The sequence below is a fragment of the Chrysemys picta genome, chromosome 6, assembly GCF_011386835.1.
Source record: "Chrysemys picta bellii isolate R12L10 chromosome 6, ASM1138683v2, whole genome shotgun sequence".
Lineage (NCBI taxonomy): Eukaryota > Metazoa > Chordata > Testudines > Emydidae > Chrysemys > Chrysemys picta.
The window spans coordinates 126221019-126238166 of record NC_088796.1 but is presented as its reverse complement, the minus strand read 5'-3'; the positions used below and the strand labels follow the sequence as shown (position 1 = coordinate 126238166).

Here is a 17148-nt window from a genome sequence, read left to right as displayed (position 1 = left end):
TTAGTGTATGGTTTTTTTGATAGTGCAAGATTGGTAACTCGGACAAGTGCCAGATCATGTGGTGACTGTTTTCACTATCCCAAGTCAAGTATGAAAAATTTTAAAAGCACTTGAAATGCCAATAAAGATACAGATGCAACCAAATCGGGAAGTTCAAACCCCATTGAATCATGATAAATTTGTTCTAAAAAGGAACTCAAAAGGTTAGAAAAGTAGCAGTTGATGGACTGTATTATGATGATTTTTCCCCCCTTGCTGGAGTTCTGAACGGCTGCTCGATATTTAGTTCTGCAAGCCTTTTAATTCAGGTACAAGGGCTCCACCTTACTTGTAACCATTAAGTATAAGGGAACAGCAAGTCTTAATGAAATAGTTCCTTTATCGACGGATTGAAAATTACACTGGTCACAGGACCATAACTTCGTGTATTAAATCCAGGATTATACTGGACTGTATTGAGGCAATGCTTGTGAGAGATAAGTGACAGATTTAAATCATGATACTTTATGAATCACCAGATCTAGAAATAAACTCTCTTTACTTGGAAGTGTGGGAACTCCAGTTCTCTAGTAAAATACATGCATTCTAGCCCAGGTAGGTTTCAAGAGTGGACTTCGCAATCTTCACTCTCACTTTACCGTATCTTTCCATATGAACCCCAGTATGATTTTACTTGCCGCTCTGTTGAACTGCTACAGCTTGAACAGAGTGCTTTATATTGGCTGAAAGTTTTGAACTCCAGATTTTAAACATTAGCAGCCTTGAGGTTTTTGAGGAGAGGACTTGCTTTCTGAAGGGACAATGAAACCCCAGTTCAGCGGTGCTGAGAGCCATTGAACCAAAATGCAAACCACTATGATGGAAACCACTTCAAGACAGGGGGGATCAGCAGCACCCCCAGCACCTATGTCCCAGTTACTAAAATCTTTGCAAACTTTTTGTAATGTTTACTCTGCAAAGCCTCTGCGTAGTCACACAAATCTTAGTGTGCTAAATCCAAGCCAAAGTTTACATCTGCTTCTGCTGCTCAGGACCCTGGTAAGTCAAAGCCCAGTGAGGTGAGACTGCCGTGATGCAAGGCAACTGTTACCTTCTTGTCAATGGTGGTGTCAGAGCCAGCACTGCCTGAAAAGGAAGCAGCCCTTGCCATTGAGTGGGTGTGGCTAGAAGATGCACTGATTAGTGCATTCCTGCTTTGTGACTTACTGGTGGAAATCAAATCAGTCCTTGCCAGGTAAAAACACCAAGGGGGAGAAGCTGGTGGTTCCATTCTCCCTCGGAATGAGTTTCCTCCTGGAGAGTTAGGTGACTTGTGGGCACAGGGAGATGTAATTTACACATCCTATCGTCTAGCTGGGTGGATGTATCCAGTATCTCTTACCTCTGCAATGGCTCCCTTTCAGCCGGACCTGAGACCGAGTTCGGTGCTGCTAGATTGTCCAGCATTTTTAACATCTGTACCTGCCTCTGGACTTACTTTGCACAAGGAGCCTCACTCATGGAGCAGGACCCCATTGTGCTAGGCGCAGTGCAAACACACAACAAAAATGTCATATGGGGTGTGGTGGTGGGGGAAGAATACAAAATCTCTGCATAACTAGGTGTTATAACTAGGTACAACAACGAGTCTGTGGCAGAGGCTGAAAAATACCCAGCCTTCTGACTCACACTTCCTCTCAAGCCACTAGCCCTCTCCCTGATTTAGTAAGTGCAATAGCTCATGGCCTGCCATGGCAAGGAACCAGTTAAAGTGGTTTCTGGTCCTGAAAGTGTTTCTAAGCACCTGGTCCTGCAGTAGTTATCAGAAGAAAAAAAATGGATTCCTGACTTCACGCACCATTTCCAGCCTCCGTTGGCATGAAGAGCGTGGAAAGCAGTTGGTACAGCTTGGCCAGCCTGTTCGTTTCACCGTCGGTTGGTTTGCCAAACCAGATGGTTTCTTCAGTAATTGCAAATTGTTGGGTGAAATCTTGTCATTTGCACAAGCAAACAGATTTCAATTAGTAGAAATGATTACATTCTTCTCTTCGGGTAAAATTGTCAATTTGTATTTATCCATGTGGGGCAGAAATACTGTCTGAAAGATCCCGTCACTTTCTTACCAAAGTGGGGTGACCTTGGGCTAGCGGGAGTGGGCAGTGAAACATTCGTGTGTGTGTGTGTGTGTGTGTGTGTGTGTGTGTGTGTGTGTTTAAATGATTTGGTGAACAGGTTAAAGATGGAAAGATATTCATTAGATTGAAAGCTTCTGGGGGGCAGAACCATGCTTTTGTTTCAAGTTTGTACAGCGCCTAGCACAGTGGAGTCATAGGCACAATCTAATGTCAGTGGAAAAGTTCAGAGACTGGTTTAGATACATATCTGAAGTTCAAGTATTTACCTAAACCCTTTGGGACTGACCTCTTCAAACCTTCACAAATCCCTTTCCTCTCTATAGGTCCCACTTTCCCCTGACCTGCGGCATGTGGTTTCTTCTGGGGGAATGCCTAGCTGCCTGCTAGTTGCTGGGGTGGGTCTCCTTGCACTTCAGAATAATAAGGCCCAGGGTCTTGCTTATCTGTGCAGAGGTGGTGATGTATACGTCCTCCATTAGCCCCTGCACCAGGCACGTTAGGGTAATCTACATTGCAGCTGGCAGCGAGCCTCTCAGCCCAGGTCGACAGACTCCCACTAGCTCTGTACAAGTTAGCACACCAGAAATAGCCGTGTGGGCAGCGACTCAGGCTAACCGCCCCCGTCCAGGCCCGCCTGACTCCCTGGATCGGAGTTCAGGTGGCTATCCTGAGCCGCAGCCCATGCCGCTAGTGCACTGACTTCAGCAGAGCTAGAGCCAGTCTGTCTAGCCGGGCTGGAGGCTCGGTCCCAGCAGCAGTGCAGACGTAACCTTAGTGTTCTGCGGTGCCAGAGCCTGTGAGATTCCCCTCTCCATTCCTGTCAGATCAGCCCTTCTCAGGAGAGCAGAGGTTAGCATGCTCTGGGGCTTGTTGTATTAGAGGTTTTCTATTGTTTTTGGGTCCAAATTTAGAATTACAGCTTTGACTTGTCTAAGGGTATGTCTACACTACGGGATTAATCCGAATTTAGATAATTCGGATTTGAGAAACAGGTTGTATAAAGTCGAAATGAGTGCGGCCACACTAGCACAGTAATTCGGTGGTGTGCGTCCAAGTACCGGGGCTAGCGTCGATTTCTGCACCGTTGCACTGTGGGTAGCAATTCCATAGCTATCCCATAGTTCCCGCAGTCTCCCGCGCCCATTGGGATTGTGGGTTAAGATCCCAGTGCCTGATGGGACAAAAAACATCGTCGCAGGTGGTTCTGGGTACAGCCTCACTTCCTCCCTCCCTCCCTCCCTGCATGAAAGCAACGGACGGCAGACAACCATTTTCGCGCCTTTTTTCCTGGGTGGGTGAACACTGCAGACTCCATACCACGGCAAGCATGGAGCCCGCTGAGGTCAAGACAGCACTCATGAATATTGCAAACACCTCGCGCGTTCTCGTGGAGTTTATGCTCAGCCAGGACCAGAAAAACGAGGAGAGGAGGCAGCGGCGGCGGCAGCGCAGCGACAAGCATGATGAGGACATGGACACGGACACGGACACAGAATTCAGTGAAACCACAGGCCCCGGTGCTTTGGAGATCATGTTGTTAATGGGGCAGATTCTATCCATGGAACGCCGATTCTGGGCAAGGGAAACAAGCACAGACTGGTGGGACCGCATAGTGTTGCAGGTCTGGGACGATTCCCAGTGGCTGCGGAACTTTCGCATGCGTAAGGGCACTTTCATGGAACTTTGTGACTTGCTGTCCCCTGCCCTGAAACGCCAGAATACCAAGATGAGAGCAGCCCTCACAGTTGAGAAGCGCGTGGCGATAGCCCTGTGGAAGCTTGCAACGCCAGACAGCTACCGGTCAGTCGGGAATCAATTTGGAGTGGGCAAATCTACTGTGGGGGCTGCTGTGATGCAAGTAGCCAAAGCAATCACTCAGGTGCTGCTACGAAAGTTAGTGACTCTGGGAAATGTGCAGGCGATAGTGGATGGTTTTGCTGCAATGGGATTCCCTAACTGTGGTGGGGCAATAGACGGAACCCATATCCCTATCTTGGCACCGGAGCACCAAGCCACCGAGTACATAAACCGCAAGGGGTACTTTTCAATGGTGCTGCAAGCACTTGTGGATCACAAGGGACGTTTCACCAACATCAACGCGGGCTGGGCGGGAAGGGTTCATGACGCTCGCGTCTTCAGGAACACTACTCTGTTTAAAGGGCTGCAGCAAGGGACTTACTTTCCGGACCAGAAAATAACCGTTGGGGATGTTGAAATGCCCATAGTTATTCTTGGGGACCCAGCCTACCCCTTAATGCCATGGCTTATGAAGCCATACACAGGCAGCCTGGACAGGAGTCAGGAGCTGTTTAACTACAGGCTAAGCAAGTGCAGAATGGTGGTAGAATGTGCATTTGGCCGTTTAAAAGGTCGCTGGCGTTCATTATTGACTCGCTCTGACCTCAGCCAAAGAAATCTCCCCATTGTTATTTCTGCTTGCTGTGTGCTCCACAATCTCTGTGAAAGTAAGGGGGAGACCTTTATGGCGGGGTGGGAGGCTGAGGCAAATCGCCTGGCTGCTGATTACGCGCAGCCAGACACCAGGGCGATTAGAAGATCACACCATGAAGCGCTGTGCATCAGAGAAGCTTTGAAAACCAGTTTCATGGCTGGCCAGGCTACCGTGTGAAATATCTGTTTGTTTCTCCTTCATGAAAACCCTCCCCCTTTACTGACTGATTTTCTGTAAGGAACCCACCCTGCCCCTTCCCCCAGCTTTCTTTCAAACCAAATAAAGTCACTATCATTTAAAAATCATTTATTCTTTATTAATAGATTAGAAAAAGAGGGAGGGAACCCGGGTGGTATTTGGGAGGAGGATTGCTGGGAAGGAAAAAGCCACAAAGAAAAGGTTAAAAAAATGACAGCCTTTTGCTTGGGCTGTCTACTGGGGTGGAATGGGAAGGTGTACGGAGCCTCCCCCCCCGCGTTCTTACACGTCTGGGTGAGGAGGATACGGAACATGGGGAGGGGGGAGGGTGGAACAGGGGCTGAAGCGGCAGTCTGTTTTCCAGCAGCCGTTCCTGAACCTCCACCAGACGCCGGAGCAGCCCCAGCGTTGCATCCTTCATCCTCTGGTCTTCCTGCCGCCATCTCTCATCTCGATCGTCCCTCCTCTCCTCACGTTGGTCCCTCCTCTCCTCACGTTGGTCCCTCCTGTCCTCACGATCACTGACTTCTTTCCTATACTTTGAAACTGTTTCCTTCCACTCATTCAGATGAGCTCTGTCACTCCTGCTGGATTGCATAATTTCAGAAAACATGTCCTCCCGCGTCTTCTTCTTACGACGCCTTATCTGTGATAACCTTCGGGATGGAGGAGGGAGGCTTGAGGAATTTGCAGCTGCTGTAGGGAGGGGAAAAAAGAGAGAATTGTTTTAAAAGCTACATTTTGCAGAACAATGCTTATACTCTTTCACGGTGACCAACACTGTTCACATTACATAGCACATGTGATTTCTGTGCAAGGTCGCATTTTGCCTCTTAATGCTGAGTGCCTGTGGCTTTGCTGCTAGAGATCACAGGTCTGGGCAACAGAATTCGGCTTGCATGCGGCCATGGTAAGCCATTGTTTTACAGCTTCTGCACCCTCCTTTCCCACATACCAAGCATAGCTTGTAGAGTGCTGCAGAAGCCTGGCCAATCTCAGCCAGTTGGGGGGGGGGGGGGGGCAGTGTGGTGGGGCTTGTCTGGGCCCCTTCAGGCAAGTAGAGTGCTGCGGTTTTTCTGTTAACATTCAGCAGCACCAGAAAACAAACTAACCCCCCCCCCCCTCGCCATGAATTCTCTGGGATGATCACGGTACCCCTCCCCCCACCGCGTGGCTGGTATCAGGGAAGATCCCTGCAGGCACCAAACTACCCCCCCCCCCGCCGCCGACCCCCCCCCCCCTCGCCATGAATTCTCTGGGATGATCACGGTACCCTCCCCCCACCGCGTGGCTGGTAACAGGGAAGATCCCTGCTAGCCAAACGCGAAAAACTCAGGGCCAATTTCCCATCTGCGCTTGGCTAACTGCAGGGAAGGATTTATTTTCCGCCACAGGCAAACAGCCCAGTAGGAACGGCCACCTCTGTCCCCTTAATTAAGTTCCCGTATTTCAACCAGGTTACCAGGAGTGATATCACTCTCCTGAGGATTACACAACAAGATAAAGAACGGATGTTGCTTGAATGCCAGCAAACACCGGGACCATACGCTGCCAGGCTTTGTCAGGCAATGATACCAGATTACTTGCTGCAAGCATGGCGTGGTCAAGTGTCCTACCATGGAGGAGGGAATAAAGATGCACTGCCCAGAAACCTTCTGGCAAGGCTTTCGGAGTACCTCCAGGAGAGCTTCATTGAGATGTCCCTGGAGGATTTCCGCTCCATCCCCAGACACGTTAACAGACTTTTCCAGTAGCTACAGACTTTTCCAGTAGCTGAACTGACCGCGAATGCAAAGTCAGGCAAAGTAATCATTAAAAACCGTTTGCTTTTAAAACAAGTTTTATATTTTAAAAGGTAAACTCACCTGAGGTCCCTTCCATGGGGTCAGAGTCTTGGGTACTGGCTTGGGAGGCTTGGGAGGGTACTTCAGTCAGGGTGATAAAAAGATCCTGGCTGTTGGGGAGAAGGGAGTGCTGTGTGCTCTCTGCAAGCTCATCCTCCTCCTCCTCCTCCTCCTCTACCCCATCGGCAGAATCCTCAGGCGTCGAGACTATCCCCGACCCAGAATCCACGAACAAAGGTGGGGTAGTGGTGGCAGCCCCCCCTAGAATTGCATGCAGCTCGGCGTAGTAGCGGCATGTCCGCGGCTCTGACCCGGAGCGACCGTTTGCCTCCTTTGTTTTTTGATAGGCTTGTCTGAGCTCCTTGACCTTCACGCGGCACTGCTCAGAGTCCCTATTGTGGCCTCTCTCCATCATGCCCTTGGAAATTTTTTCAAAAGTTTTTGCATTTCGTCTTTTAGAACGAAGTTCTGCAAGCACTGAATCCTCTCCCCATACAGCGATCAGATCCAGTACCTCCCTCACGGTCCATGCTGGTGCTCTTTTTCGATTATCAGCCTGCATGGTTACCTGTGCTGATGAGGTATCTGTGGTCACCTGTGCTCTCCATGCTGGGCAAACAGGAAATGAAGTTCAAATGTTCGCGGGGCTTTTCCTGTCTACCTGGCCAGTGCATCCGAGTTCGGATTGCTGTCCAGAGCGGTCACAATGATGCACTGTGGGATAGCTCCCGGAGGCCAATACCATCGAATTGCGGCCACACTAACCCTAATTCGAATTGCTAAAATCGATTTTGGCGCTACTCCGCTCGTTGGGGTGGAGTACAGAAATCGATTTAAAGGGCCCTTTACATCGAATTAAATGGCGTCGTTGTGTGGACGGTTACAGGGTTAATTCGAATTAAAGCTGATAAATCCGAATTAAAGTCGTAGTGTAGACCAGGCCTAAATATCCACTGTAAACCAGTATCAATAATTTTCTCCTCTCTGCAGGCCGTGATAGTAGCCTATGGCTTTTATCATCCCTACTTGCTGAATCACCAGATACAGGTGTCTGAAAACCAGGTCTTCTACAAACATCATATCTTGCAGATCATTCTAAGAGGACCGGTACTCTGCTTCTTAGCTGCCATCTTCTCCTTTTTCTTTATCCCAATGGTAAGTTCTTTAAACAACCATCGTTCTAAAAAACATGTTGTGCTAGTTGAGTGGTTCCCAAACTGGGGTTTGTGAACCCTGGGGGTTCACGAAATGTTACAGGGGGTTCTCGGGGAAAAATTCCCTAATGGCGGACAGAGCTGGCCCTAGGGACTCCGGGCAGCACGGGACCAGCAGCCTCAGAGCCCCTGGACTTCCAAGAGCTAAGCAGATCAAAGCAAGCCTATCTATCACACTGAGGAGATTTAAACTTCAAGACTCCTTCTAAGAAATGGAAAGGGAGGTGGATATTGTTTGCTATTTTTAAAATTAAATAGGCAGCTAATATTGGCTTTTTTTGTTGTTTTTTTTTTTTTTTTAATTATTATGAAGAACAAGTTTAAGCTTTGTTGTAATGTGCATTGTTTGCCTGGACTGCTCAAGACCTGAATGCTTGTGTAGGAGGAGCTCTTTGAGTTGGCTTCTTAAATACCTTCGTGCTGTTTCACATCTGATACTCCTTGATGAAACACAGGAGCCTTGTCTTATAACAGGCTTATTCAAAGTGATACAAGCTACAAAAGTGAGATATTAGAAGAGTGTCACCATTTTCATAATGTAATAAAAATACTGTAATAATAATAATTAATAATAAATATCAGAGGGGTAGCCGTGTTAGTCTGGATCTGTAAAAACATTCGTGGGTGAATGCCCACTTCGTCAGACACATGTCTGACAAAGTGGGCATTCACCCAGGAAAGCTTATGCTCCAATACATCTGTTAGTCTCAAAGATGCCACAGGACCCTTTGTTGCTTTAATAATAAATAGTGTGTAATATGCATGTCATAAAAACAAATTTTATATTTCCCAGATCACTGCTTTTATAATTTATACTCAGATAAAGGAGAAAATCCCGGGAAAAATTCATTTTGAGGAGGGGGTTTGTAAGACTTGACATTTTAGTGAAAGGGGTTCACAGGTTGTTGAAGTTTGGGAACCACTGTGCTAGTTGAAAGTGTGACCTGACAAACTTCATTAGTCACATTCAGTATTCTGCCTAATAAAGTATCATACTAATCATAATACACAACCTGTAATCTTGTATAATTCAGCAGTTGAAGCCCCGTCACTGAGCAGATTTAAAGCACGTCCACACAAAGCGCTAGATATTGTAACACAGGAGATGCTCTGACACCAGCTAACGAGTGGATTAAGTCAGTGGTTCTCGTTCCCTCCCAAATCAGTACAGCTGAAAAGACGGTTGCGTCATGACTCCCATCTAGGTCGCAACTCCCTAGGGCTGACTGAAACCCCCCACGTTGGGAACCCATAGACTCAGTGATTTAAAGTCTTTCCCATGTCAAATTTCTGTGCCACGGAATTTCCAGAACACTGGTTTGTTTCTTGGTTACCTGCTGTCACGTGGCTTAATCAGAACCACTGTCATGCCGTGAAGGCTTTTAGATCACAGGAAGCAGTATGATAATGTGGCATGGACATCAGAAAAATGCTCTGCTGCTATCCTTGTCTATTTGTTTTAGCTTCTCAGGTCTGGACACACTTCAGAGGAAGATCTTTCAGGCTAACAGTAACTTTAAGGCAGCAGGTTGCTGATCATAAACAGATGGAACAAAATTAACGTGTGAGGGTAGGTAAAATAAACATCAAATTACATAAAAAACTGGCTAAAAAGCCTGACAAATATAGTTCCTGCCATTAACACGGCCCAAGAACAGAGTAAGTAGATCAGTCAGCAGCTAATTATCAGACTTACCATCCCAAAACAAACGCCTCTGGCTGAATCCCAGGCCTTACAGCCAACTCCTATTCCATCTTCATTAAATGGAAACCAGTGACGAGCTGAGCTCCCGCCAGCTCTCAGCATCCACAGACAGAGTCCTCTAAACAAAGTCTCTTGATGGAGCTGCTTCTGCTTGATGCCCCTTCAGGCATTTTGTACTGCTTTCGTTTGACTTTTTCTTGAGACTTCCAGACTGCATCAACCTTTTGATATATTCACAGGGTTGAGATGACTTGTCTTCATAATAGTAATCTTGAATTACATAGTATGCAAAAACTTGAGAGCTTAATTTAAAATAAGCTCTTTTCCCCTTCTCTGACCCCTCCCCCCCCCTCCCCACACACACAATTTCCATTATACACAATCCAGAATGAGTCATGCACCAATTTACTCCTGTGCAAGGGGCTAGCCCACATCCTGTGCTCTTTTAGGCCCCATTTGGAGGACTGAAGTAATTCTTGTGCTGGTTATCACGCTGTCTGGAATGGCTCACAACTGTGAGTGCCTACCTCAGGGCAAAAAAACAGGACACACAGCCCAAAGTGTTGGTGTGTCAATAGGCAGACGGGGGGCCAAATCCAGACCGCCAGATGCTTTTGAATGGACCTCAAAATATTTTTATTTGCTTATTATCGTTGTTGTTGTTTTTGTATGATTTTCTCTGGAGTCTCGACCTTGACTATACCTTCACCAAGAAATTTGGATCTTGACAAAAAATAATTGATTACCCCTGCTAGACTCTCCAGGCTATCTTACTACCCAGACAAACTGAACTCTGTGATTAAAAGTTCACTCAAACCAAAAATCACACCACATAAGATTGCTCCCAGTCCCAAGAGACCAGTCACTTACCCCAGATCAGTTGGTACTCTGGATTTTACAACAAAGACAACACCGGTAGCCATTTCTCTAGTAAACTGTAGGTTTATTAGCTAAGAAAAGGAAATGAGTTATTGAAAAATTAAAGCAGTTAAAATATATGCACAGGTGAGTTATAGTTTGTAAATCCAAATAGCGGCAGTGATGTAACAAACTGGCAGTTTCCCAAAAGTCTTTCCAGGGAACCCAGAAGGTGTCTGGGGATCTCTGCTTTGCATTCCCTGTAAGAATCCAAATAGTCTAGAGATGCAGGATCTTTTTTGAATCCATATTTATAGTTCCTCCTTAGAGGGGGAAAAAAAGCTGACAGTGTCTCTATCCAGGTGGACTTTTGCTTTTATGACTGCGAGGAATACATTTGGAGTCTTTTGATCTCCAGTCACCACACGCTATGACCATGAAAGTTCTTCATTTGCCTTTCACAAAGCTTCTTTGTAGTTTGATGGGTCATTTAGACACAGGGTGTACATAAGGTAAATGATTGCTGTTACTTGTATTGTTCCTGTTGTAATGTAACATTCCACTAGTTTTCATGAAGTTTAAACATCTGAATACACACTTGTACATATAACAGTTACTTTGATCTATGCTAATATGGTTTAAACACCAAACATACTCATAAATTTAACAATTGCTTTGATCTACACTGATACACAAGAGAATTGACCTGTCTCTGACCTGAGCTGACATCTGATCTGCCAGTGCCACACTGGTCTTGTACATCAGTGGTTCCCAAACTAACAACCCGTGAACCCCTTTCACTAAAATGTCAAGTCTCGCGAACCCCCTCCTCAAAATGAATATTTCCAGGGATTTTCTCCTTTACCTGAGTATAAATTATAAAAGCAGTGACCTTGGAAATATACAATTTTGTTTTTATGACATGCTTATTACACACTAAAATTAATTAATTTATCATTGCAGTATTTTTATTACATTATGAAAACAGCAACACTCTTCCAAGATCTCACTTTTGTAGCTTGTATCACTTTGAATAAGCCTGTTATAAGACAAGGCTCCTATGTTTCATCAAGGAGTATCAGATGTGAAACAGCAGGAAGGTATTTAAGAAGCCAACTCAGAGTTCCTCCTACACCAGCATTCAGGTCTTGAGCAGTCCAGGCAAACAACGCACGTTACAACAAAGCTTAAACTCATTCTTCATAATAATTTTAAAAACAATACAAGCTGCCTATTTCATCTGAAAAACAGCAAAAATTATCCACTTCCCTCTCCATTTCTTATAAGGAGTTGTGAAGTTTAAATCTCCTCAGTGTGATAGATTTGCTTGCTTTGATCTGTTTAGCTCTTGGAAGTCCAGGGGCTCTGGGCTGCTGGCCCCGTGCTGCCCGGGGCCCCTAGGGACAGCTCTGTCCGCCATTAGGGATTTTTTTTTTCCCCGAGAACCCCCTGTAACAGTTCACGAACCCCCGTTTGGGAACCACTGTTCTACATGGATGAATTTACCCTAAGGACTGGAAATATTAGGGCTTAGAAGCAGTAAAAGATTTTAAAACACAATTGTGCAGACAGGTATTCTGTGTTAGGAATGTGTCGTTTTTGGTTAAACCTGTGCAGAGGTAGTCCAGTTTAAATTTCAATCAAAATTTAAGGGAAGTACATTTTCCTCCCTCTCTTCTCTCTCTCCCCCCCTCCCTCCCCCCCCCCCGCGCGTGCGCGCAAAACGTTACAAGACTTTTTAACACATCTGCTTCGATGCAATTGATTACTGGTTCCTTTAGAGCAATCAAAGTTTCATGTATGTTGTATAAAGTTTGTAACTGACAAAGTAAGCATAACAAACATCATTGTCTTCTTTGATGTGATACCTGAGCCATTGCAGACTTTGAATGGCAAATGACAAGTAGCACAGGGACCCTTGGGCTCACAAGTCCACTAAGTTCCATACAAATGTTAACTAAATTTTTGTGTCATAGGCTTCGCAGAATTTTTATATTCTTTCCAGTCTCAGTACCTCCCAATTACAGATATTGAACTTGGTACAGGAAGTGGAGGAGGTAAATATTAGAGTGTACTCATACTATTCAAGATGAAGATTAGTCTAGTCTAGAGAAACTCCACTACTGACATTGTAGTGTTCATGTATTTGTTGGATAAATGTGTTAATGTAGTGATTGTTCAGTACAATCACTGTCATAAAATGTATACTTTCTATTACAGTCAGGGTATTTCAATGTTGCAAATTCATGAGTTGCATGTTAAATCAACATGTTCATGAAGGATAAAAAGAATAATTTTTAACTTGGAACAAAATACTTGTATTTATCTTGCAGTAACTGAAAACTAAAGCTGTTTTCATTTCTTTCTATAGTCTTATGTTCTGCTTGGGCTTGTTATCTTTTTGCCACACATCACTCGGTTAATTATTTGGTGTAAAAACAAGACTGTTGGTAAGTAACAGTATCCAAAAGGAGTGCATTTAATTTTAGATACTCTACTATATTGTTCAGCTCATATATTAAAATATGATTTATTTCACAGTCCCCTTTGTTGTCACAAATTTGAATGAAGCTGTTTTAAAAGATCTAAGGTGCAGTAGAATCCACGGCAAGTTTGTTAGTAATTCTAGTTCCACTGTTCCTATTAGGAACCCACTGATAAACTTTTAGTTCTGGCCTTCCATTCTGCCTCTTTCTGAGAACCTTTTTCCTGGCTTTACCTACTTTGGGCTATACCTGAAGAACACACTGCATCAAGTCTCTCCTCTGACCCCCTTTGGAAAAGAGCATAATAACTGAATAATTTCAGAAGTGAGATCTCTCTCTGATCACTGGCCCTGGCCCCAGTAGTAGTATCTTCCCCCTCCCCAAATTCATATTTAAAAAATATCACAGAATCTGTTGTATATAGAACAGCTACAAGCAAAGTATGCCAGGGGGCAGTGTCAGCTACTTGGAGAGGAGAAACACTGGTGATAGACAAGTACTGTATTCTTCTTCTTCATGTTTATTATGGTTGTGCCTAAGGACCATCCAAGAATGGGGACCTATTCTGGTAAGCCCTCATAGGGTAGTACATGGTCACTTACCCCAAGAGTCTATAATAGATATAGACCAGACAGACACAGGTGCGGGAAGGGGTATAACACACAGCAGACTGAGCAATGTGATAGCAGCTAATGGCATGCTGTCCACTACTTTGTGTGTGTGAGAGAGAGAATTTAGTTAGGAAGGGATCAGGTAAGAGGAAAGGGGCGGAGGGTGACAGGGCAGGGGCGAAGAGGGTCAGAGGGCAGGGGGTGGCGGTAAGCCAAGGTGAAGACGGGGGGAGCGTATTGGAACACAGGATTGCCATACAGAGCGAGATCATTGTTTCACAAATGCCGGGGGTTTGCCTCTGCCAGTTGCCAACACCTAATGCTTCAGAGGAAGCAAAAGGTTTTCCATAGTGCACTGTGAGTGGGGCAAGGGCAGATATTTTTCTCTCACTGGCAACAATCCTTTAATGCCTTGAAGCATGAGATTTGCTTACCCTTATTCTTAATACACCCCTCTGTTGTCCTTTCAGTTCTCCCACCCCGTCCTTAGTTGGGGTGCGCTCGTCTAAGGCTCTAAGGTCCCTGTTCCCCTCCCAGAACTGGCTGCCGAGCATAGAGTCCAGCCTTGTGGGAAGAGCTGGGAGCTTACTTCTTGCAAAGCCCAAGCACCCCTTCTCCTGACCAAAGACTGGATTTGGGGGGAAGAAGGCAGCTTCCCTAGCTGCTGCGGACAAACTGTGTAGGACAGGATTGAAGGCCTCCACTGAGCACATGGGACTCCTTCCTCCCCATGTGGGTGGCTGCTGGCTTGGGAGAGCTATTGAGCTCCCAGGGGGCTGAGTGGCTGAAGAGCTTGGCCCCAGCTCAGTAAGCACTCAGCCTTCCTGGGCAGCAGAGTGAAATTCTCCCACCGAGGCAAAGGCAGAATGCAGGCAGGGCTGCTGGTGAGTGCTCCCCGCCGCAAGGCCCCGAAAGCCCTGGCCTGCAGGCCGGTTTTGTACTGGGCTCGCAAGCTCTGTTAGGGTGTGAGATTTGTTATTTTGTCCGTTCAATTATTTTTTTATTCCAAGAGCTAAACCCGTAGTGTGGACGTAGTTATACCTGTATGAAGGTGCCTTATGCTGGGGATAGCTTATTCCTTTTGCTGTGCAGAAATAGTTATACTGGGATAAGCCCCTTTATACTAATAGAACTGCAGCCACGCTGTAGTGCTTTCCCCATACTACTTATAGCCACTGCGGGATGCCCGCTGTGTGTCGACGTGCCCCAGGCCTTTCCAGAGGAGCTGTTTGCTGAGCTGGGGCTAGGAGAAGGGGAGGTCCATTGTGCAATGGAAAGGAGTGAGAGTGTGTGATGAGTGCCCCGTGGGACTGTGCGGCTCCTGAGAAGCAGCTATGTCATGGGGATTGAGACAGGAACGGCCCTCAGGTGAGGGGTATCATGGGCGAGGATAGACCCAGGCAAGGAAGTGCACATATGGGAGGTGTTGCCTAAGTGGGTGCCTGTAGGTTGGGAGCACATGGGGTGGTTGTGTGTGGAGATGTAGACACAGGCTCTTGCTTTCTTTGGTTTGAAGATATAGGCCATTAGCAGCTGTACCCTTCCCTGTCCCCAATCATGCCAAAAGATCTTGCTGCTCCAGAGAGGTGGGGACCAGGGTAGCTTTCCTGCAAGATTTAGACCGCAATTTTAAAGGCATTTAACTCCCACTGAATCTCAGTGAGATTTGGGCACCTGATTAGTTTAGGCTACTTTGAAAATCCAGCTTTATTGCATATTTTTCACTAGCTATATCCCTCAGTTTATATGGTTACCCTCTTTCTTGCTCATATCAAAATGACATGTAATAAAACACTTAATACAACTATAAAAACTAAGGAAAAAGAGGATATTGTTTGTATGCACTTTTTCTTCATGGCATTTTGGTAACTTTAGTTGTGTTTGACTCATTTAGCTTTCAAATATGTGTTTTCCTTTGATTCCTGGAAATGCCTGATTACTTCTCTGAATCTGGAAGGGTTTTTTGATATCGGTAGCTCTTCTGTATTTAGTGCACCTGGGACTAAATACACCTCTACCTCGATATAACGCTGTCCTCGGGAGCCAAAAAGTCTTACCGCGTTATAGGTGAAACCATGTTATATTGAACTTGCTTTGATCCACCGGAGTGTGCAGCCCCGCCCCCGTGGAGCACTGCTTTACCGCGTTGTATCCGAATTCGTGTTATATCGAGGTAGAGGTGTACTTAACTGACCATCTAATTTGGAGTAGCACTAGAGCTCTATCTTCCAGAGACAGAGAAAGGGCTAATAAAAAATGACTAATGGAAGTCCTCTACTCAGACCAGAGCCCCAAGATCCATTAGACCTTCCTGAGCTGTAACAGGGTTTCTGTCATGTGAGTTATCAAAATATTAAACTAAAACACTAACATTGAGTCATTGTTCACCTGGTAGCAACAGTGTGTGAGGTGCTTCTAAGACGAGTCCCCTTCCCTGAAGGCCTTCTTAACATAAGCCTCAGGAAAGGGATGGCTGCAGTGGAAAGCAGCGTGATTGAATTGTCAGATTGACCAGTGCCTTGTTACTTCCACAAGTTTGAGATTTGAGAGAGCAGGAGCATCAGACTAGACTGGTGAAATTCTAGTGTAATGCTTGTTTAATGTTTTGATTTATACAGAACATAAACTAAACTCATGACTTATGGTTGGCAGGTCCAAAAGAGGATGAGGAGTCTCATCGCTTAGAGGCCTTCACTTTTTACCTCAATGAACCTTTGAGTAAGGAACGAGTGGAGGCCTTCAGTGACGGTGTGTATGCTATTGTAGCAACCCTGCTCATTTTGGATATATGGTAAGACTTTGTGCTGATTGACACACCCTGAATTGTCTGATATAAATGTAATGGTGGTAATAATACCTACCTCTTACGTAGCGCTTTTCATCAGTGCATCTCAAAGGCTTCACAGTCTTGAATATATGTATCCGCTCAGCCCCCCTGTGAAGTAGCACAGGGCTCTTATCCCCATTGTACAGATGGGAACTGAAGCACAGAGAGGCTAATGATTTGCCCAGAGTCACGCAGGTTGTCTGTGGCGAAGCCGGGAATTGAACTGGGGTCTTCCAAGTCCTCATGGGGCTGTATGTGGGTACATACGTTGTCAGGTGTTGAAAGAGAATGGACTTATTTTATTTTGACTTGTACAAACAATTGCACCAATCCTCTTATCCTAGTTACAAACAAATGTAAACAAATCATACAACCAAACTATTAACAAAGAACTCTTCTCCCCTCTCCATGTGTGAATCAATAAACCCTACCCCTCTTTAACGCAATTATACCAGGCTTCGCATACACCATTCTCAGATGTTTGGAAAAGCCGATCTAGCCACATATTTAGAAAGTCAGATGCTGGCTCTGTCAGGCAAAGAGTTAGGAAGCTGAATTTTGTTCTGGTTCTTATATCATCAACAGAAATGATAACGAAGCTCTGCAGGAGAACTTTGTACTGACATTACATGATCCAGGAAGCTTTCAGATCCTAGGATGAATTTGCAGAGCAGTCAATTATAAGAATTGCTTTTTAACTTGTAAGCTGGGGGATCACAGAAGCACAATAAAGCGGGAAGCCTATGATGCTATTCGTAGTTACTCTTCACAGTGGAACTACATGCTTACTGCTCTCAGATTGCACCATTATATCACTAATATGCAAACTAAAATAATTT

At 45.5% G+C, this 17148-nt stretch overlaps 1 protein-coding gene and 1 long non-coding RNA gene across 4 annotated transcripts in view; one reads left to right on the top strand and one right to left on the bottom strand.

Moving 5' to 3' along the window:
• The window catches only part of TMEM175 (transmembrane protein 175), a 44330-nt gene that overhangs the window by 24745 nt on the left and 2437 nt on the right, over positions 1 to 17148 (top strand). For all 3 annotated transcript variants that reach the window (XM_024110762.3, XM_008174220.4, XM_042845380.2), the window contains 3 exons: positions 7599 to 7763; positions 12757 to 12835; positions 16135 to 16273. In XM_024110762.3, coding sequence (XP_023966530.2) covers positions 7599 to 7763; positions 12757 to 12835; positions 16135 to 16273 — 383 coding nt within the window. The remainder of the gene's footprint in view (positions 1 to 7598; positions 7764 to 12756; positions 12836 to 16134; positions 16274 to 17148) is intronic.
• Positions 5277 to 7602, bottom strand: LOC135972303 (uncharacterized). Its single transcript, XR_010588728.1, has 2 exons — positions 6630 to 7602; positions 5277 to 5460 (listed from the first exon to the last, which is right to left on the bottom strand). It is a non-coding gene; the product is annotated as an uncharacterized LOC135972303 (long non-coding RNA).